General features: G+C 44.1%; 2 protein-coding genes and 1 long non-coding RNA gene across 4 annotated transcripts; 1 reads left to right on the top strand and 2 right to left on the bottom strand.

The window, feature by feature from the left end:
• Nucleotides 1-793: 793 nt before the first annotated feature.
• Nucleotides 794-11,970, bottom strand: LOC111837758 (triacylglycerol hydrolase DDHD2-like). The gene is made up of 17 exons (XM_072714188.1): nt 11,836-11,970; nt 9,891-10,079; nt 8,575-8,768; nt 8,315-8,404; nt 7,859-7,985; nt 7,345-7,434; nt 6,959-7,100; nt 6,490-6,698; nt 5,071-5,138; nt 4,439-4,561; nt 4,254-4,349; nt 3,854-4,012; nt 3,562-3,717; nt 3,053-3,158; nt 2,815-2,964; nt 1,718-1,922; nt 794-1,169 (listed from the first exon to the last, which is right to left on the bottom strand). The coding sequence occupies exons 1-17, from the start codon at nt 11,924-11,926 to the stop codon at nt 1,094-1,096; spliced, it is 2,271 nt and encodes a 756-aa protein (XP_072570289.1). The 5' UTR covers nt 11,927-11,970; the 3' UTR covers nt 794-1,093.
• Nucleotides 11,385-14,085, top strand: LOC140592076 (uncharacterized). The gene is made up of 3 exons (XR_011992331.1): nt 11,385-11,510; nt 11,748-12,040; nt 12,519-14,085. It is a non-coding gene; the product is annotated as an uncharacterized lncRNA (long non-coding RNA).
• Nucleotides 14,086-14,800: 715 nt separating this feature from the next.
• On the bottom strand, nt 14,801-20,849 carry dusp11 (dual specificity phosphatase 11 (RNA/RNP complex 1-interacting)). Of its 2 annotated transcripts, XM_023800066.2 has the most exons (10): nt 20,493-20,849; nt 20,300-20,394; nt 20,011-20,086; nt 19,070-19,201; nt 18,096-18,219; nt 17,944-18,004; nt 16,519-16,565; nt 16,351-16,426; nt 15,923-16,012; nt 14,801-15,700 (listed from the first exon to the last, which is right to left on the bottom strand). In XM_023800066.2, the coding sequence occupies exons 2-10, from the start codon at nt 20,332-20,334 to the stop codon at nt 15,418-15,420; spliced, it is 924 nt and encodes a 307-aa protein (XP_023655834.2). In that variant the 5' UTR covers nt 20,335-20,394; nt 20,493-20,849; the 3' UTR covers nt 14,801-15,417. The 2 variants fall into 2 exon arrangements, with proteins under 2 accessions (XP_023655834.2, XP_023655833.2); XM_023800065.2 differs by having other exon boundaries at nt 20,300-20,848.
• Between the last annotated feature and the right edge of the window lie 870 nt (nt 20,850-21,719).

The raw sequence follows: 21,719 nt of genomic DNA, 5'->3' as shown, positions 1-21,719 counted from the left end.
TGGTTACCCTTAACTCTATAGCAGGGGTGGGATGACTTCTCAATCAGCCAATAACAGAGAGTCCCCAGGTGTGGAGCTGATAACCGCTGCTTTATTATTGGCTGATTGAGAGGCCATCCCAAAAACCAGCACCGGCCCTCCATGGATCAGGATCCCCACCCTGCTCTACAGTAAGGGCTTGTGCTTGTAGGTTTCTGGCTACACCACCCTCCCTAAGAGAGCAGGGCGATCTGGACTAAATGCCACATGCCACCATAATCCACTCACTCAATGTGATCACTAGAAAATTAGGAGAAACTTGCCTGGTGCATACAGACCTGATAGAACTGTAACCTATTTCAGACATATGTAACTTCACTCCTATATGCTTTCATTAAACAGAAAAGGTCATGCGCTCAGGGTGTGTGTGTGTGTGTTACAAACAGGGCCTGCCGCAATTAAACAGCTTGGGAAAGCAAAGAATAACAGGGGCTGTGTGGCGGAAACAAAGGGGACAAGCATCAGGCAGGAGAATCCCGGCCCCCGGGGGCCGCGGTCTGTACACTACATGGCTGCGGGGGGTGGGGGCTCAGCCTTTTCTGGCTTCCGGTGCTGCTACTATAAAAACATTCCTACTATTAGGCAAAGGCGGAGGAATGTGAAGTACATGTTCATACCATTTCATATGTTTATGTTTAATCATTAAGTTAATGATAGTTTAAAATGTGATTTTACAAAATGTATGCAAACAAGCAAAAAAGAAAAAAATAACAGTTGATTTTAGAGCTTTGCCCATTTTTATGTGAAGAACATGTGAAGAACTTGAGTTTATGAAAATGCATTTGTGCAAAACGCATAAAAATTCCTATGAAAATATCCATTTTGGGCTGAAATGCAAAGCCAGAGGATAAATGTTTTCCCAATTCGGAATGTGCTATTTCATGACAAATTAAGCCAAAACAGAAATTCCTAGAAAATTATCCATGGTGCCACAGGGCTAATAAAACTGGTGGCATTGTGGAGCATTTTACCCACAATCCTCTGGGGCGAGGGAGTCTGATGCCATTCGCAGTGCTCCTACTGGACAACCGTTCACCCTCCCGTTTCAGTCTAGTTATGTCTGGCCAAAGTAGACCCCCATCTTTGCATAAATCTCCTTGAGCACAAGCAGAGTGGTGTCTTCCGATTCCCTGCAACGAAAGAGCGAAAATGCATCTCAGCTGAAAATGCTCCCATCCGTTCACTTTCCTTAACCTCCGATCCAGGACAAGGTCTCAGTGAAGCTGCAGCTTCTTCCAGAAGCACAGGGGATGCAGCAGAGGACACCCTGGATGGGATGTTTGTCCATCACAGGAAGCAAAACGCTCATAAAGACAACTTGAAGAAGGAAACTGGAATAGCCAGAGGAAGCCTACATAAGCACAGGGAGGACATGAGAACGAGACACACACACACACACACACACACACAAGGATTCAAATCCCAATATAAGACATGTGACATTCCAGTGCTGCCCACTGAGCTACTTGCACCATGTTACCACCTTGATGGTCAAAGAGACAAAATGCTTATGTTGGTCTTTAACTATGTCTCAGTTGTGATGGATACCAGCTGGATTTATGCTGAGCAAAAGACACACAAAACTGAGGTCCTACTCAGTGCTGAGGAAGTAGTAATGTTTGGGAAAGGCAGCCTGTGAAAGTCGTGTGTCCAGAACACTTTAGGTCCCCATTCTCACCAGTAGCAGAGATGGCTCTGAAGGGCGAACAGGTACTCGTTGAAGCTCTCGATGGGTTTCTCCTGAAGCACATAGTCGATGCGCCGCCCGCCATTCAGCATGCCCACGTTGATGTCGCAGCCCCTTTCCCAGGAGCCGGCAGACACGGCGGCGCTTGGGCCGTTTCCGGAGTGACCTGCGGTACATGACGGGCTGGGGGTGGGGGCTTCGGAGAATGGAAGGGGAGCGTGTGGATTGGAAACATTTCAGAAGACTGCAGACTGGAAGGAACTAGCATGGATCTGCGAGAGCGAATACCGAGATCGCAATGTTCATCAAGAGACAGCGACCATGAGACACGGCAAGCCTGTCAGGACCACAGAAAGCAGAAACAAACAACTCCTCAGACAGTCCCTGCAGTCAAATGAAAGCTGCATAAAAAAACAAAAACAAAAAAAAACACACAACTGATCTACAATTTACCTTTAAAACCCATTCACTTACGTATTTTATGTGATCAATCCATCACTGGAACATTAATGTCACAGCACAGAGTACTTACCTGTGAACGCACATATTTTTTCTGCACTTTTTTCTTCGCAGTTTTCATACCCAGACAGAAATAAAGAAATTAAACCTCCAGACTTCTATTCACCCTCTTTTGTTTCACTGCTACCCAGAACATTCGAAAAACCAGACAATTAAGGGTATCCACGTAACGGACAGCGGACAGGTCAGAACAATTTTTCTTTCAGTGTGTACAAGTCACATCCAGTAATATAAAGTTCTGTTTATATTGTTTGCTTTTATTTAGTTTTATTCATTTTTCTTTTATACAACGTTATTCAGTGATCCACAGTTCCGGCAGTGTCATTTCACAATTGCTTTGGCAATTTTGTGAAGTATTTCCAAACATCATCTCCTTCAGTAATCGACAGAGAAGGATTAACTTCATCAGCCATGTCTCCATATATGGCTTTAAAGGCAGTGGTTTCAAAGAAACTGGAACCAATCCTCCGACTTATATTTAGCACAGACACCTAAATATGTCTGTTAGATTCCGTTCTCAAGGAAGCCCAGCGATGTTTAGAAAATTCTGGAAAAGGCCAAGTTCTCACCATTTGCGTTCTCGAGGGTGTGATGCATTGCAGTTCTGATTTCCTCCACTGGGGGCAGAGCAGGGACAGGTCCCCCTGAGAGGACCTGCCAGACAGTGCGCAGAGACCCCAGCAGGTCAGAACTCATCCGTGTCAGGTTCTCCCGCAGCTCTGGTGAAGCAAACCCGGTATGAGGTCATGTTGTGCCGCCGCCCCACCCCCACCCTGCACGGTGTGATGTCGTTCCGAGCGCGCTCACCAATATGCATCCTCTTCCTGCCTTTGTGATGGGGAATGAGCATCGGTTCGACCTCGACATCACGGCCCAAGATCATGGGCTCAATCCTGTATGCCACGGGGTCAAACTGCACCGGGGAGGGTGGAACAAGATCTCAAATTAATGGATACAAAACTGTACACTAGGACTGCTGACCTCTGCATATAGTTTACAGCCCATCTATTAAGGGATTACATCATGGATCGCCATCCATCCATCCATCCATCCAAACTACTTATCCAGCAATGGGTCATACAAAGATGATCACTTTTTCCCTCCAAAATATAGAAACTTCATTATTTATATAGCAGTGGCTTGTTTTAAAAACTTTTTCATAGAAATAAGTTCATTGCTACCTGATGAGGGTCCTGAAACAAAACAAACTGGCAGCACACAGCAGAAACCTTATAGCTGGAACACTGCAAATAAACTACTGTACACAAGTGTCCTGATAGGCCAGCTAAGCAGCCACCATGGACGAAGAGGCATACTGGGTGGTAGATGTTGTAGAAGCTTCCACAAGTGGGGAATTTATAGCTGGGGTCGATGTGCTTGAGTCCCCTCACTGTGAGAAACATCCCAATGGGAGAGCCCAATGCAAAGAAGTTCTCTGGCTCAAAGTTCAGCCTGGGGTAGCACACCAGCACCTGTAGGAGGAGCTCTGTTATACACACCTATAAGCACTGGGACTCATAACTAGATGGTTATTGGTTCAAGTCCTGATCTTAGCAACTTAAAGGAAAACGAGCACTGACATTGATACACATGCATACAACTCTTCACCTGCCCAATCCCAACGTTCAGGTACTTGTAGTTCACAGGGTTGGTGGTGGAGAGGACCTGAGGGATGGTTGCGTGCACAGAGGCTCCTGCGGTGCCACTGCGGGAGGCCACTGCTTCTGTTACTCCGCGGTCCTGCAGCTGGGCCCCGGCCCTGAGCATCTGCGGAGGGGTGGGGAGCCAGAACGCGGAGGAGCTACAAACAGTGGCCCAAACAATGGGCCTTTCAGAAGGCTTCCTATGGCCTCATCTGGGGAGGCAGGACAATGCACAATGAAGCCCCATTTTTCACCCCGGGTGCCAAGAGAGTCCCTGCAATCCATTTAGCTCAGCCGTGTAATATTTGCGGGAGGCAGCCGCGTGTGGGCGGCATATGGGGGAGTGGAAATGCTTTGTGTCTGACCTCTGCTATGGTCTTCTTTTTGATTGCGTTCAGGATCTTCTTGCATGGTCCGAGAGGGACTCCCAGGGCCTGCAGGTCGCTCTCGGAACACAGGGCCTACCTCAGCGACAAAAGCGTTTGAACCAATAGGCAGCGACACATCCTTCACGAGCGCACAGTCACATGACACATATGGCTACACCCACCAGTGACTCGAGGTCCATTTGATGCCTCTGAAAGAGGCTGGCATACTCCTCTAATCCAGAATTCTTCAGCAGCTCCTCCAGACTTTTGGTGTCTGGAAGGTCAGAATCATTGTTGCTTTCTGTCTGGAGCAGAAAGAGACACAGGAATGCAGTCCGCAAAGAAAAGGACTAGAATTGACCACTAGGCAGCATAATTCAGGGGCCAGAAACAAACACTGCGTCATTAACATTCTGACTCGTTTATTTCCTATCCAAAGTAAATTTTCCAGATACATTCAGTAGAACAAAGCTGATATGGTTCTACTATCCTAACACTAGAGGGCGGCATAACACATACATCCCGGTTACGTTTCCGTTGCTTTAGCTTTCACGATCATGATCTTATAACACTCAGTTCTTACAACTTAAACTACATGTTATGTGGCTAATACTTTTACGTAAACATTGCAATTGTTTTTTGTCCATTACAATCAGAAAAAAATAATCTGAAAACTTTAGTCTAGAAATATTTTAAATTGAGATTTCTATTTTTTTAAAGGCGCACACAATTCATAAGAGTTACTTCTCTGGCAGAGTGGGACCCTGCAGTCAACCAATTCATAGGCAAAAGAAAAAGGTAATGGAAGACCAACCTGTGAACCAGAAGAGCTCCAAGGATTTGGTTGCTGATTGGTCAGGATGTCAAACAGTATCAGGGAACCTAAACACATCCAGTGCACATTCACATTAAAAGTCCTGCAGCTATTAAAATATACACTATATGGACAAAAGTATTGGGGCACTTGGCCATTACACCCACAGCAACTTTTATGACACTCCATTCTAAATTCACAGGCATCAATATGGAGTTGGTCCCCCCTTTGCAGAAATAACAGTTGCCACTCTTCTGGGAAGGCTTTCCAGAACATTATGGAGTGTATCTGTGGGAATCCTTGACCAGTCATCCAGAAGAGCATTTTTGGGGTCAGGCACTAATGTTGGACAAGAAGGCCTGGCTCACAATCTCCACTCTAATTCATCCCAAAGGTGTTCTATCAGGTTGAGGTCAGGGCTCTGTGCAGGCCAGTCAAGTTCCTCCACACCAGACTCGCTCATCCATGTCCTTATGGACCTTGGTTTGTGCACTGGTGCGCAGTCATGTTGGAACAGGAAGGGGCCATCCCCAAACTGTTCCCACAAAGTTGGGAGAATGAAATTGTCCAAAATGGCTTCGAATGCTGCAGCATTATGAGTTCCTTTCACTGGATCTAAGGGGTCAAGCCCAACCCCTGAAAAACAAACCCACACCATAATCCCCCCTCCAGCAAACTTTACACTTGGCACAATGCAGTCAAGAAAGTAACGTTCTCCTGGCAACCGCCAAAATTAGACTCATCCATCGGACTGCCAGACAGAGAAGTGTGATTCGTCACTCCAGAGAACACGTCTCCACTGCTCTAGAGTCCAGTGGCAGTGTGCTTTACACCACTGCATCCGACAATTGGCATCTTGCTTGGTGATGTGAGGCTTGCATGCAGCTTCACGGAATTCCCATGATGCTCCCCGCACACAGTGTTTGTGTTGGGGTTAATGCCAGAGGAAGACTGGAGCTCTGCAGTTACGGAGTCAGCGTGTCGGCAACTTTTACACACCAAACACCTCAGCACTCAGCCACCCCACTCAGTTATTTTCTGCTTGCGCTTTGCAGCAAAACCACTTACGGTTGACTGTGGAATATCTAGCAGGGAAGAAATTTCACAAACTGACGCATTGCAAAGATGGCATCCTATCACAGTACCACACTTGAATTCACTGAGCTCTTCAGAACAGGTCATTCCTTCACAGATGTTTGTACGCCTGACTGCATGGCTAGATTTTATACACCAGTAGCAATGAGCCTGATCGAAACACCTAAATTCGATGATTAATACGTGTGTCCCAATACTTTTGTCCTTACAGTATTTGTCAAAATGGCCATTCTTTTATTTTGAAAATACGAGTGTGGAATTTTAGGTCTTAATCCACCATTTACACGGCTGCAGTATCACGGCTTTATGGTAGGGGGCGCTCACCAAGGCTGTGCCCCAACACCGACACATGGCCAGCAAAGTCTGGGTGCCGCTGCTGGAAGAGGTGGTACAGGCGGTTGAGCTCAGTGGCCACTGTGTCCACGATAGTCTGGCAGTAGGTGGGGCTGTTGTAGAAGAAGATGTCCAGGAGAGTCTCGTTTGTGAAGTTCCTCAGGCGGCTGATGCTTGGCAATGTGATTCGCTGGATGTCCCTGATGGAGGGGGAGGGGGCATAAAATCAGACTTTTAGCCCTTTAAATCACTGGGCTGCTCTAGGTTAAGCTGCAAAGCAGGGACTCATGGGATAGCTAACATTAACCAATAAACAGCCACGTTGTGTTCAGTTCCTGATCCAAAGCCATTTCCAACACTGAGCTCCTTGAATTTCATTCCTGACACATTTCACCTCTGCTTCAGGCGCATCAGCCTGACACACACTTCCATCCTCCTCCAAAGAGAGTGTGGCCCTTACTCATCCACCCCAGTGGCATCTCCATGCAGGGCGCCATGCCAGTTAACCGGGAGGAACTCCACACGGCCCACAGCCCCCCTGGACAGCGACTGCCTGAAGTGGCTGCCCAGCAGCCGAAGGGAGGTTCCCCGGAAATCATTCACTGCGGGGAGGCAGAGGCTCAGTCATCCGACCCCAAACAAACCTCCAGAAAATTCCAGTCGTTATAACAGCAACATTAAATTTTCCTTCTCCTGGTAAAGGTTGGGGTGGCGAGTAGGTCAGACCTAATATCTGCAGCAATTCAAGTTAGGTGCTTTTATACAATAGTGTTACAAAGTTAAGTGTAGTAAATAGTTTAGTAAAGTTAAGTTGAAGGTGAGCAGTGAAAGGTCGGGATCACTCACCACACTGCACAAGGCTGCGGAAGCGCAAGTCACAGGCTGGCCCGATGCCGTGCACCATGAACACCAGATGGTCCACCATCACGGACTCTCCTGAATCAAATACTAAAATATTAGTTGGAGCGGCAGAAGGTCACACATAATGCAAGGCTCCCTAATACCTGCAGGGCTGGGGGTTTGAATCCCACCTCTGCTCCGTCCGCCTGTGCGGACTTTGCACGTTCTAAATATCCTGCACAGGTTTCCTCTGGCTAATTTCTAGTTTCCTTCCTCATTCCAAAGATATACAGGTTAAATGGCACCTCTAAGCTGCCTGCCTTGCATGGCTGTGTGGGTTTGTTGGGGAAACTCATCCAGGCTGTAACTTAGCCCTGTGCCCTGTGCCCTGTGCCCTGTGCTGCTGGGGCTGGGCTCAAGGCTCCAGGCCTGCCAAGATGGAGGGAGGCACTAAATAAGAAAAATACTGGCCTCCAGTGACCCCAGCCTGGCACACAACCCATGCAAACTCGGTTTTTACCTTCTGGGATGTCAACTGCAATGCTGTCCACCCCCCTCTTGATGGCGCTGGACTTTGCTGTGTGCTCCGGCAGGGGAGGGGGCCAGTCCCCAGCATGACCGGCCACGGGTCGGTGCTGCGTTATTAGCTGAACGAGAGAGGAAGACGCATCAACCTCACATAGACGGCGCCACTGGACCCAGGCGTGTTGTGGGAAGATACACTACAGCCAGACGTTTCTATGAACTTTCACGAACGAATCGCCAACCAAATGTAGAAAATGAGTGAGTAGAGAATGAGGGTTTGAACGAAGAGAAATTTATTTCAAATACTCAATTAACCTTTGGCAATAGCCAAACCCTGGCTTTTGAGAAATATCTAAGCATTTTACACCACAACCTTTCACAAGGCATAACACAATCAACGCCGTTACGGTCAGCTGAGAAGGATGATGGTAGACAGTGATCCTGGAGTTACCTGTGGGCTGTGGAAGACGACCACTTCTTCGGTGGATAACTTCAGCGTTCTCTTCCACTCGCCCAGTGTGTATGCGATCATGTAGGCCTCCTGAGGAAGCGAGTGCACACTTTATGAGTCTCGTAGTATTTTTCCATGAATTCTAGGTCAATCAGCCTACTTATGGAAAGCAGCCTATATTTACAGCATGCATGACCGGTGACGCTTGTAGGTAAGTAAACGAGCGTCGGCTGAGCGGCTGTAAGGGGGAAAGCTCTCGCCTCCAGGCTCTCGCTGACTTCCTCGGGGTAGGGCAGGTAGCGGCCGTCCTTCGACCCTCGGTAGAACCAGGTACAACGGCGCACTTCAGAGGGTGTCTCGTCCCAGAACACGGTGTGGCGCCGCCTCCCGCCAAGATCCACGTCGCAGCGCCCCCCATCTGTGGCCACCAGCACACCCTCTTCCTGCTTATCACCTGACAAGGGAAGAATCACATATTAACTTTGCCTGTATAATGACAGACCACACACACCATGTGTCTATTCAACATGGGGTTTAAAAACTCAGATAGAGTCTGTGCTGAATTTCAATTTAATTATTTCTCCTGGGCCCAGTAGGTCCATTTAACAGTTATACATCTGTGGTATTCATACCAATGATTTCCCCCAAAACACTCATCCATCCATCCATCAACCACTTATTCAGTATATGACAATGGTCTCAAACCACTAATGGTGCATCAGCTCCCTCTAGTGGAACACAAATGTATCTCCTTTTATGACATTGGTCATAATGATAATAAGAGGAGAGCCTAATATTTTATGAGATATTATGCAGTATAAGGTATAAATTTTGTGAACCACTGTTATGAGGTAATGGTGAGCTTAGGGCATATTCCAGGAAGCACAGGGCAGGGGGACACCATGGATAGGATACCAGTATATCACAGGGAACAGGATGGGCGATTTAGATCCACCAATTCACCACATATGGAAAAACCAGGAGTACCTGCAGGACAAACTCAGAGAGCGCATGCAGACATACACAGAGTCAGGGGCAGGAATCTGACCTCCAACCCCAACAAACAGTTGCATGGCCCTTCGGAGAGGTCACTGTATCTACCCCACATATTTATGTTAAACACTAAACTCATTATCAGAAACATTAAACTGACAATCGACTAACTGACTAGTCAATAAGAACAGCAGGAGAGGAACTGTACCCCTCCGTGAACTGAACTTAGAAATCCCTGCCCCAGCAGGACCTTCCACGCACTCCATCCCAGTAAAACCCTGTAGGATGATCACCTGCGGTTCAACCAAAGTCAGAAAAATAGTAATGGGCAACGTGGCGTATGACCACACTTAGCACAGTCACTGTCACGCATCTTCTCTCTCTCTAGCCTTATGTTAGCGTAGCATTCCATATTTGACAGAAGCAATGGAAATGTTGCAGCAAGAGTCATACGATATCCAAGTCACAAGCTTATTTTGGTTTATATTTGATTGAAAAGGAACTCAAACTTGGTGTTTCTATGTTGGCTTAAATTTTGAGTAGGTCAATATATTATCCTCTGATTCTTCAAAAAGCTACACACCACACTTTAAGGCCTGCTCCAAATTCCGCGAGTCCACCTTGCTGAACGGCAGCCAGATGTCCTTGTCCTCTTCCTGTTGATAGTAGAACCAGTGGGGCTGCACCGGTTCATAGGGAGGCAAGACATCGTCCATGTCCACCAACTCAAAGGCATCTGACAATGACCACGCTGCCTCATACACAGCGCCATCTGCCTGCAGTTAGGAGAAACAAGAAGGTTAATGCACACTCGGTTATACATATATTACATACAGAAGTAAATTTTTATTTTCAGCTGACTATGGTGCTTGCAAGTACACCAGAAATATGCACCAATCAGATGGCTTTCACCAGGCCGAGAATGATTGGCTGTCCAGCTGAAAGTTATCCCAGAGTTTCTTGTTTAGGCAGAAGGTGTTCCTCGGACGGGAACACTTCAATAATTACAGGGACACACATGACGCAATTAGGAGCCACGCAGTAGGACTCCCTTTGGCAGGGTGAACCCGATCCCGAATGAACCCTTCTGAAATGCATGCGACTAAATCCTGAAATATTCACAAGACATTTAACAGAAAAGGACTCGTGTAGGAGTGCAGGCTGATCATGTTCCCACTGCGTGCCTTACGTTAGAAAGACTCACGCTCTACTACAGAGGGAACCATAAGCCACCAGAGAAAATAGCTTTCATAACAACATCGTAGCAGATCAGCGTATTCTGCTGCTGCACTGCATGTATGTCTGGAGTTTAACCTGACATCAGAGAAGTGGAGGCATGTTGCTTGAAAGGCCAGACCGATTCATTTATTCAGCGCTGCAGAACACCTCAGCAAAAACTGCCTGAAGGTTAGCAATCCCCACAGCTCTGCAGACCGATAAGAGAGATGGCGTGATACAACCTGACTCCGACCCATTATAGAACTATACTTCCATCAGCAGGCAATGCATAACCAACATTTCAGTGCTGGCAACCTAAAAATTTAAAACAATGCAGCAGTACTTAGTCCTCCTGAGGCAACAAACAGCAGACATTTGGTTAAGACGCCCCACAAAATATATCAATGTCCGATTTCACCCACCGCAATGTGACTATTGCATCAGAGCGATCTGCTGACACATAGTGATGATGCTACCATCCCGAGCCCAAGAGCTCGATGAATTCTTCAAAAAGTTGTGCGTTATTCCTTTTTGCTTTCAAAAGTAAAGTACGTCCTCATCAGGGTAATGTACAAAGCTTATGTGGATCAACACACACACACACACACACACAAACCTGTAAAACTTCAATTAAAAGTAAATGTTTAACTGTTACAGCAAACAGTTCAAGCATGACACAATCAAAAGATATGAGCACAGAGAAATTAAAACAAGGTTTACATAGACATCCCACTGATAAATGATCTTGAACAAAGGTTTGGGGTGTGAATGCATTATTTTAAGTCACAGAGTGGTCAGTGCCAACAGAAGACAAGGGCAGGGGGGGGGGGGGGGCATTCCACAGGGTGGGAGACACGACCCACTGTTACTCCATGTTAATGTTATTCCTTGGCAGGCAGACGGCACACACCCATCCAGCAACGCTCTTACTCAACAGATACATATCGAAGCTATGACACAACAACAACAAGCTATGACAAACAAGGTAAAGGTTAAAAGCACCATGTGCAATAAACTAACTGCCACATGACTGTTATACAAGTCACCAAATATTATATGGAAGCACACAATTATTTTCAAGTATATCAGATTTTAAAAAGTACATAAAATACATGCAATTATCAGTTATTTGAAAATATATAGATATTAAGGTTGGAAATGTGGTACGTCGCTACTACACAACTCATGATTTCAGTGATGTTTTAATCGCCTGATGTGACAGGTGTAATTTTGGACATGGCTATGCGGCCCCTGAAAGAAGAGACGGGCAGTGAGTGTCGGGTTACCGGCCGATCGAACAGCTTGTACACTCGCCTGGGCGCTGAGCAGGGCTGGATCCCGCATGGCCGCTCCAGGAAGAGACAGCGGCAGCCCCGCACCGGCCGGCCGCCCCTGAGACATCAGCCGGTCCGGATGAAGGAGAGATCCGCTGAGGCTTGGCGCTTTCCTCACCCCTAAGACCGCGGACCAAAGGAACCGTGAACACACTAAATAAGAGAAAACATGACGGAAAATGTAAATTATAGGCCTACCTCGAATTACTTTTACACACACCCAGACGTACTTGTTCACAACCTATTACAAATGTGACATCTTCTTAAATGGGGATATTGGTTATAATTTAAATTGAGCCGTGTGTGTGTGTTTTGTTTGTTTGTTTTTTTTCCATTTGAATTTAAATAAATTACAGATGAAATTACGGGAAGCAGGGAATTAATCGTAAACACAGCAATTTAGTAATTCATCGCTTAACTTAGTATCAATACGCGACGTATATACACACACAGAGAGTGATAATTAAGTCATTTCACATTATAAATTCCCTAACGGAACAGCTCGGATACTGCGAAATACTACATACCTATATCACCCCATTTGTCATTATCTAGCAGCCAGCTATTAGTAAGCTAGTAGTATTTCTATCACTATAATAACAGGCATGTCAAACCTCCTCTCCAATCTTAACGCTGGATGTCGGCTGCCGTCACAACAGATCCGACCGGCTGGAAAGACGCGAAGTGCCGGTACAGCTGGATCGACTCGGCTCGGCTCCGCCCGACGTGCCTGCAGACCAAGCCGGAGATGCGCTGTAATGCTCTGCAGGGGCCGCCGATGATGATGATGGTCCCCGCAGCTTTCGCCCTGCTGAGACACCATCACGGGTTTTCAGCTTGTCCTCCGATATGACACGTTTACGTAACCAGCCGGGGGTTTAAAGGTCAATGGTCATTGTGAAATAAGAAGCCGCGCAATGTTACTTTTTATATTATTCTCTTAAACTGAAGGAAAATATTAGTCTCGATCCTTATCTGGATATTAGGGTTATTCCCAAGACCTTTCTTTAGTAAGCTATTCATTGTTTGGGTTTCTGTAATGAATGCCTGCAGTTACTAATTACCAGTAATAAACACTATAGGCTACTCCAAGGCAACATCAAATTAGACTCTGCAGCAACGCATTATAAATTATTTTATAATCATAATATTAGGAACTACGCATAACATGAAATAAGCGCGTGATCCGAGGTGCCTTTATTATATCCGAGGGTTTCTGGTGATTATAGTGACACAGATAGTCCCAACAGCAAATGTGTTTCGCTCATGCTTGTTAAATCTAAAGTAAACATTAAATTGGTGTTATTTGGTTAATGGTAACTTCCGTAGCCTTAGATAATGAAATACCACTAGACCCCTGTTACTTGAAGGGGTGCAACATCAATCCAATCAAATTCGGTAATTAAAGTGCCCTGCAGGGTCTCGATATTCTACAAAAATCCTGGATCTGTATATATCTCTCAATAATAAAAGATTAATAAGAATTTTAAGAATGTAATAATGTGTTTGTAGGTCATTCCAACCTAGGGTTGCCACTTCCAGTCTGAAGAAATACTAAACATCCCTCACGGCGGTAAAATACGCCGACTAGGGGGCAGAATAAAAATGGGGGGGCGGGGGGCAAATCGCGTCCCGCATTAGTTCAAAACAAGACACGGCATTTTATTTTTTAATACTGGGCGATCCGGTGATGGCCACGCTATTCCAACCTTAAAATGAAACGGTCTTTCTCTATACCAGCAGATGCTGATTTCAATTGGCCTATATGAAATTGATGAATTAGGAAATAGTCTATGTAGGAAAACGTCCTACGTTTTAATACAGGAGTATTCGAATTAATAAAACGTGACCATGACTAAAAAACGTGTGTATGTTTATGACGGGGCTCCGCAGTTCCTCATTTTTTGACAGGTCTAGAGGTTAGACCAATGTTTTTCAACCTTAGGGTCGTGACCTCACGTGGGTTCGCCTGGAATTCAAATGGGGTCCCCTGAAATTTCTAGTAATTGATTAAAAAGTACTGATAAATATTTTTTAGCTAATTATTCTTTTAAACATGATTAAAACACCACATACAATCGTAAACAACTGTATTCTTTCACGTTCATAAATATCAATAAATATGAGTTCAAATAAAATGATTGCGATCACCTTCAGCCTTGTAAAGACAAGCTCGCCTAACTGTACATGTGATCAGAGAAAATAAAATGTGATTTTGTGCACTAATCTGGCTACTCTGTATTTGCGACATATAACAAACATGATCAAAAACTAATTCTAGAAAAATAAATGTCTATGGTGGGGTGGCAAGAAATTTGTGATGTCAAAATGGGGTCACAGGCCAAAAAAGGTTGGGAACCACTGGGTTAGACCGATGTGTGTATGAGCCGAAGTCAGCCAGCTCTCACTCCTCATGCGGTGGCCGCAGGAGGTCTTGCTACTCTTCATAAGTCCCACACCTCACAGTTTACAAACTAAGCACTCAAAATCTCTGTGATTGTATAGCATCCATTTACCTTGGGAAGTGGCAGTGACTGGGGGCTGGGAATGCATGTGTAGAAGAAGGTTCTACTGAATAAGAATAGATCAGAGCAACTCATCAAAAAAAAAAAAAAAAGTAATAATCTGAAAATATGAAGATCGTTTTTGGGACAGTGAATTTTAGCTAATTCTAATCTGTATGAACTGAACTTTGAGCTAGATCTTAAGGACTGGTTGTAGTGCTGGCAGGACTTTATTTTTACTGTGAGTACAGCAGCCTGCTTTTCCAATTCATATAACCACATATAATTATGCGTGAACTCACAGGTATAAGAACAAGCCAGTGAGCTACTCCTTTGGATATCGTGTTAGAGTGCTGGCTGTTCTCTTTAAACCTGCCTAACCATCCCACACGTTATCCTCTAGGCATGGCATAAAATCAAAGGCAATGCAGATCACATTACTGAAGAGTGGGTTTTATTTGTTAGTATCCCATAGTCACAGACTACACTTAACGAAAGAGCAGAAGCCTTACTTGTTCAGAGTAGTCAACCATGTAAAAAGTAAAACCTTAGTTATACCTGCACACACTGGATAACTGAAGAGGAGATGTGTCCAAAGACCTGTACGGCATTCGCATATTACCAGATTAAACTATTTTTTACATGTTCCAGATAAACAGCTTAAGTCCATTAAAAAGAATCGTATATTGATATGATCATTTACAATTTAAAATTAAGCACTTTGCAAACATTCCATTAAGACCAAAAATCCTAATTCCAACATTTTTGTAAAAAGCAGGTATTCTCCAAATACTTGGCACTGCAAATAATCCAAATCCATTTGATAAGCAGTTTTACATGCAGTAAAATTAAATATATTAAGCAATTAATGGTCTAAAAATAGACCAAAGGAAGTTGGATACCCTTTCAAAGAACCACTCCACTCTGGTCTTCAGGAACAATACAAAATCTCCAGACCTTTTGAGTGAAGCTCCACAATCAAACTACTCATTGAGAAGAGGCACAGCACAAGGATCTGTCAGTGGTCCTGGTCAGTGGTACCACAGTCTCCCCATCAATGCCGTTTCCTCTGCCGGTGCTTCGCGCGGCCAGTTGTACGATGTCTCTGCGGCTCATCCAAAGGAACAGGTGGAAAAGGTCCGCTAGGTCCCGACCACGAATAGCGGGGCAGCACTGGGTACGGAAATGGGCTATATGGCTGTAACGGTGGCCCTCTCCTCCAATGTGGCTCGAAGCGGAGGAGTTCTGTAGTTGGCATCGGGAATAGTGGACCTGGCGGCAGAACGGGCAAAAGGGGACTGCTGGGGGCCCACAGCCTAGGAGTCTGGTGGGGGGGCCTAGTTAGCAAAGAGGAAAAAGATGATTAAAATAAAATGGAGGGGGACAAGGGGTCAGGTCCCAAAGCAATACTACTGTATATTCAAAATTGTGCAATGCAAGGTCACAGGACATTACACAGGACTACAGCTTAGAAGACATGGAACATTACGGTACAGATTGCAAATTATGGTGGACAAGAGGCCATATTGTGTAGCAGCCATGGTGGGGATCCGTTGTACCTTGGGGGGCAGGTTTGGGGTGAACGTGCTCTCCATAGGTTTGCTTTTCCCTGGACAGGCTCCTGCTCCGGGTCTTCCATACCCTGGTTACTAGAGAAGAGGAAGGAAAGTGGATTCCCATGTGATCCCTCCTTGTGCGTATATTACACAGTGCTCCAAGTTCCGGAACATGTACCAAAGCAAAGGAAGATCCATTCATTTGACAAAAATGAACAGCACTAAGAGGCATAACCAAATGTACCACATCCTAACTGCAAGACATGTAATACTGACCTGCAACCTTAAGATTCAGGGCCATACTTTTAAGCATCATAGGTCGCCATCCCCATAAGACATTTACTCGACAGCAGTCTCATCTCACACAACTGGGCGGCGCCACTCAGCTGCTGGACAGGATGGTGTAATTCTGCCTGGACGGCCGCACTTACCTTCTTTTCGGCCCACAACGCAGGTCCTGGAGGTAATTCTCCCGCTCTATGGAGTGGCCCCTGCACCTATTGAACACTGGAGAAAACACAAAACAAGGCGACTCTCAGTCAAGAAGCAGAGTGGAGTCCAGGAACGCCGTTTTTAATCTTAAAAAGCTAAACACTTACATTCTATAGCTTTGCCCGGGTCCATCCCATCAACGTCAATGAGGTACCTACAGTATTTTTGATCACAGTCAAACAGGGAATATACTGGACCAAATTTTCAAACTCCTAGAGACCATACAAACCACTGAAAAACCAAAATCACCATTATCCTCTCAAACAAAACATTTAATAAGCAATATTAAATAGTAATAGAGAACACAGGGTTTAGTTCATTATGATTGTTATGATGCAGTCTTTGGAATTTATTTTACTATGTTGGCCCAAATATTAGACGACCCCGATTAAAAGGACTGTAACAATACGTATTGTGGCGAGTGGTCATTTTAATAAAAGATGACAGCTCTCTTAACAGGCAACTGTTCCTAATGGGGTTTGCAGTTTTAATAATAAACAATTTCAAAACAAATTGTTTAGCTGCTGTACTGAATTTGCACAGAACCATGAACTCAGGCTGTGGTAGTCCTATCATGACAATGCCGTAGGGGACGGTTGAGACAATTTAATAATTTAAATACAACGGACTACTTATTGGGAAGGGGGTGAATGAATCTAAATTAAATGTTAGTGTTACCTCCCCCGTTCATAAGGTGTTTGTTTACTTTAAATAATCCAATAACATGCTTATTCGTTTATTTTAGCACCATACCAGCCTTAACAAAACCGTACCATGTACAACTGGGCAAATATTAGAAGTAACGATTATGCCACCAACAATTACAATAACCTATGTTTAAACTGATATTTACATGGCGGTATATAACTCACTACCTTGAAAAATTGCGATGTTACAGAACCCCCCCCCCCATTTCCCCCCATATGTACGGCAATGACAGCAGTCAGTACCCACTGCTACAGAAGTACTGTTTCACTTAAGATAACAGGATCTTAAGTGAAATGCATCTCTACTCTAACAGCTGTAAAACATACCGCCTGACCATAAACTCACTAAACAGACTCTCAGACTAGATTATAGGACAGTGCTTGGTTTAAAATCAGTTAAAAAACCTGATTTTATACTACTCCAAAAGTGACCCAACAGGTTCTTTAATAACTAATTTACCTAATGTTGGGTCTTCATTTCAGGTTTAAAAAAATTACGATAATGTTTGTAAATCAGTATTTTGTGAATTTGATTTAACAACAAACTAGTGCCTTAAGTGTTAGAGAGATCTGGAATCAGGGTTCAATTCAGACCAGGGGTCTCCAACTCCGGTCCTGGAGAGCTACTATCCAGTAGGTTTTCTATCATACCCGGCTTCTGATAAGCCACACCTGTTCTCATTCTCAGGTAAATACCAGGAACAGGTGTGGCTCATCAGAAGCCAAGTCGGATAGAAAACATACTGGGATAGTAGCTCTCCAGGACCGGAGTTGGAGACGCCTGGTTTAGATAGATGTAACTGGAGCTGAGAAAAGTGTAGATACCTGCAGACCAGGTAACCCGTTCGGTTCAGTCCATGGGTACAGTGAACTCCGATCAACTTCTCTGGAGGACGAGGGGCACAAAAGGTAAAGTTGTTAACACCAAAGCACCGGAAGTACCATGAAAATCACATCAGCTAAAGGTGCCTGCCTACCATTGCCATCATTCTCCCGAAGAAAGGCTCGCACTGCTCGTTTGAAGTTCAGGATGACTGAGTCGCTTGGTACCTCATGTCCGGCGGTGTAGATCTTCAGGTACTGCACACTTGGGGGGAGGTCCTTCATGGTATAGAAGACAGGTACCAGGGTTAATGAAAAACTATAAGAAAACATTTTCAGAAAGTGAAACAAGAAAAAATAAAACTAAATGAAACCTAGACATACTGCTTACAAAACAAATATAAAATATTTTCCAGTTGTGGTGATAGAAATCATTTGAGGAAGCATAATCCAGTATATTGCCGCTTGATGACCAATAATACAGAGGGCATATCCATTTTGAGGACAGTAGCACATAATATCAATGTAGCACTCTCTAAAAATCAGACATAGCTCCACAACTTCCCAATAAAAGACAAATCCTAAAAAATAAAAATAATCTAATCTCATAAATTATCCAAACTACACAAATACACTCTTAAAATAAAAAGTAATAATAAACAAAGAAAACATTGAACAGTAAAACTAAACTGGACTTTATGAAATGGATATTAGAGTAAAAAGTTTAAATGTTTATAGGACATGACAGACTCTAAAGTAAGCAAGAAATCTGACCTCACTAGGTGAAAATAACTGGAAGTATACAATTCACAGCTTAACATTTTTAGGTCTAAATCCAGTGGGTGGAGTTCCCCTTTTCCCTGATTAGTTCAGGACTTCATATTCCTCCAAGGTGACTAAACTGCCTCTAATGAAGTGGCAACGAACTGTCTAACAATATTGGCCCAACATCCAAGGCGTATCATACATTATATCCTCTGCTTCCCAGGACAAGCTTCAGCTCACCGCAAACCTAACCAGACTGACCCTGCTGTGTAACACAGGATTAATTCTGTGTAGGTTCCGTACAAAGGCAGAGTAATTATGTACAGAGTAACGCATCTTATTCTCTAAATCATGCTGCCTGTACCTGAGGCTTGTAGTATCGTGTGGTGAATGTAAGGTCAATGATGAGGCCCAGTTCCTGTTTGTCTTCTTCCAGCAGATGCAGCAGTTCTGAAGGCCCAAAGGCCTCAAAGGCAGGCAGGAGTCTTATTAGGGACTAGCAGGAAGAATCAACATGCTAGATTAATGCAAGCAATTAAACACAGATATAGTGTACACCAGCAGTTATAAGGGGTTAACTGTCGAAATTAGCACCCAGTACTCACATCATCTTTCCAAAGCCAACTATCATCTGTCATTATTAACAAATATCTGTGTCTTTCAGTTTTCTCATTGATTTTCAGGGAAGAATTGAGGCTCACTGGCTTTTCCACTACACCACGCACTGACGTTTTGGTACTTGGTATGAGATACAAACTCCACATGCCACAGGGGAGATTTGAACATGAGCCCCAGAGGTAGGAGGGAACAGTGTTTAGCACTATGCCACCTAACTGGTCTCATACCTGTCATACTGGAGAATCCTATGCAAAAAAAATATCCTCTCCACTAGGCTTGGGTGATATGTAATTTGTCATATTGTCCATATATTATGCCAGTATTATACCACAGTACTTTGACTGAATGTTCAAAAGCAACCGTATTCTGTTATCTTGCTGTTACATTAGCACCCAAGCCTAGTCTCCATCCACATAGAAATACATTACAGTAATATGTATATTCTCACATGGGTTGTGTAATTATGGCCCCCATCACACATTTTATTTGCGATTCATATGTATAGGATATTGAAAACAAAAAAGTTCACTGAAAATACATGGTAATTTCACTCATCTGTAAGTTGTTCTTCCCCCATAAAAACAGTCTAAAGTACAGTCTTTGTGGACTATTCATAAAATTAAAACTGAATTATCCGAAAAGCATTTGCTTGGTTTTTATTTATTTCTGTCTTTCTTGCCGAATCACCTGCTGCAGAGGAACCTTAAAGGCGATGAATCGTGTCCCAGGGATCCGTTTCCCCAGGGCCTGGTAGTCAGTCCACCTACAATTCAAAACAGACACACACGCTCCAGATTCACCCATTGGAAAATCACGGATAGTAAATAAGACGAAAGGAGGATTGATGCTCTCATGCCGACTGAGACATGCTGTTGATTTTTAGAGCTTGGATAAGGGATAAGTTCAAACGGGTTGTCCTCCTAACGCATTACAAATACGGTTGAATCTGCTTTACTTGCTCGTCTACGGTGCTTACCTGTCCGGAATACCCCTTTTCTTCTTGAAAGCCATTTCTATCCACACTTTTTAAAAATTCCAACCTGGACAGGACGATCTGTTTCCAGAAAGTGACTAAAGCAAAGTCGAAAGTAACTTGAAAGCGGCCTGGTGCTCCGAACCAGCGAATCGCCCCCCGCTTCGGCTTTTCGACTACCACAGTAACCCCGTACCTGATAAGTCCGGATAGGTTTGGTCGGCCTTCGTCGTGACCCGGTAAGCGCGGGGAAGCCGGCGAGGCAATTTTAGGTGCACCGGCAAGACCGAAACGACACCCCGAGATGAACGCTGACCGGGTGCGTCGCCTCTTAATAGACTGGCTTCTGGTATTTTGGAGACATATCAAAATGCTTCACGTCTTGTGCTGCCCACATCCATAACTGCACTATCCGGTCACAAACGTAGACCGACTAATAACAGGTTACAAACTAAACGCTTACGAAGCCGGTAGGATTAGAGGGGGCGCGACCCGGAAGCGGAAGTAGCAATGATGGGAATGGGCAGAACCCCGGAAGTCGGAGCCGAGGTGACGTCACACCCGAGTATTTATCTATTATTTTATTATTATTATTATTTAAAATATTATTATATATTTATTTATTATTTATTAGTATATCTAATACTTTCTAGCAGGTCGGAAAGCTGTTAAGCAATACCGGAGACCTGTTTCAAAAAGCAAAAAAAAAAATAATTTGTTACTTAGCTGGATAAAACTTTTAAGTTTAAAAGTCGCATTTAAGGGTACCCCAGTTTAAATGACCTTCATCATCGTTCACTTAGATTTAGTCCAGACTACCTTAAATCCGACAAGTTATCCGGCTAAGCAAGAAATTCTGCATTCTGAAACAGTCCAGGGGGTATTCCATGAAAGTAGCTAAAAAAAAAGGCAGACTTTCCCGAAAAAGTCTAACTCAACCTACCTCCATCTCTAACCTTAGCCTCACGTCGTTCCACGAACGCAGTTCAGTTTTAATTAATCAAAGTTCATTCAAGACAGACTTGCATAGTCTCACTTAGTGCGCACACCCGCGATATTTAAGAAGCCCAAATAAATGAATGAACTATAGATCGACCAAATGAGTCGGAAAGCCTGCAAAACGAGAGCGGTGTTTCTTTCCTTTTTTTTTTTTTTTTTTTTTATATTCCCTCCTCCACCCCCCCTCTGCGGAGGACTACTTTATCTGTATCTATCTATCTATCTATTTATTTATTTATTTTATTATTATTATTTTTTAAATTATTATTATTATTTATTTATTTATTTTTTATTTTAGTTTATATTTTTATTTACTTCCTCAAAAGAAGGAGAGGGAGAAAAAAACAAAACAGATAATCTGCTTCCATGTCTGTTGAAAAGAGAAAGACAACATACGACATCTGTACTAATCACAACGACCATC

This window comes from Paramormyrops kingsleyae, chromosome 7 (assembly GCF_048594095.1).
Source record: "Paramormyrops kingsleyae isolate MSU_618 chromosome 7, PKINGS_0.4, whole genome shotgun sequence".
NCBI lineage: Eukaryota > Metazoa > Chordata > Actinopteri > Osteoglossiformes > Mormyridae > Paramormyrops > Paramormyrops kingsleyae.
This window is presented reverse-complemented; position numbering and strand designations above follow the sequence as displayed.

Coding starts and splice junctions, on each gene's coding strand:
- LOC111837758 (XM_072714188.1), bottom strand. CDS start 11,926: ATGTCTCAGGGGCGGCCGGCCGGTGCGGGGCTGCCGCTGTCTCTTCCT. Junction 5,139..6,489: donor GGTGTTGGGGCACAGCCTTG/GTGAGCGCCCCC, acceptor GGATGTGTTTAG/GTTCCCTGATACTGTTTGAC. Junction 1,923..2,814: donor CACCCTCGAGAACGCAAATG/GTGAGAACTTGG, acceptor CATTCTCCGAAG/CCCCCACCCCCAGCCCGTCA.
- dusp11 (XM_023800066.2), bottom strand. CDS start 20,334: ATGGCTTTCAAGAAGAAAAGGGGTATTCCGGACAG. Junction 20,087..20,299: donor AAAAGGGGTATTCCGGACAG/GTAAGCACCGTA, acceptor TTTGAATTGTAG/GTGGACTGACTACCAGGCCC. Junction 18,220..19,069: donor CACGATACTACAAGCCTCAG/GTACAGGCAGCA, acceptor TATACCATGAAG/GACCTCCCCCCAAGTGTGCA.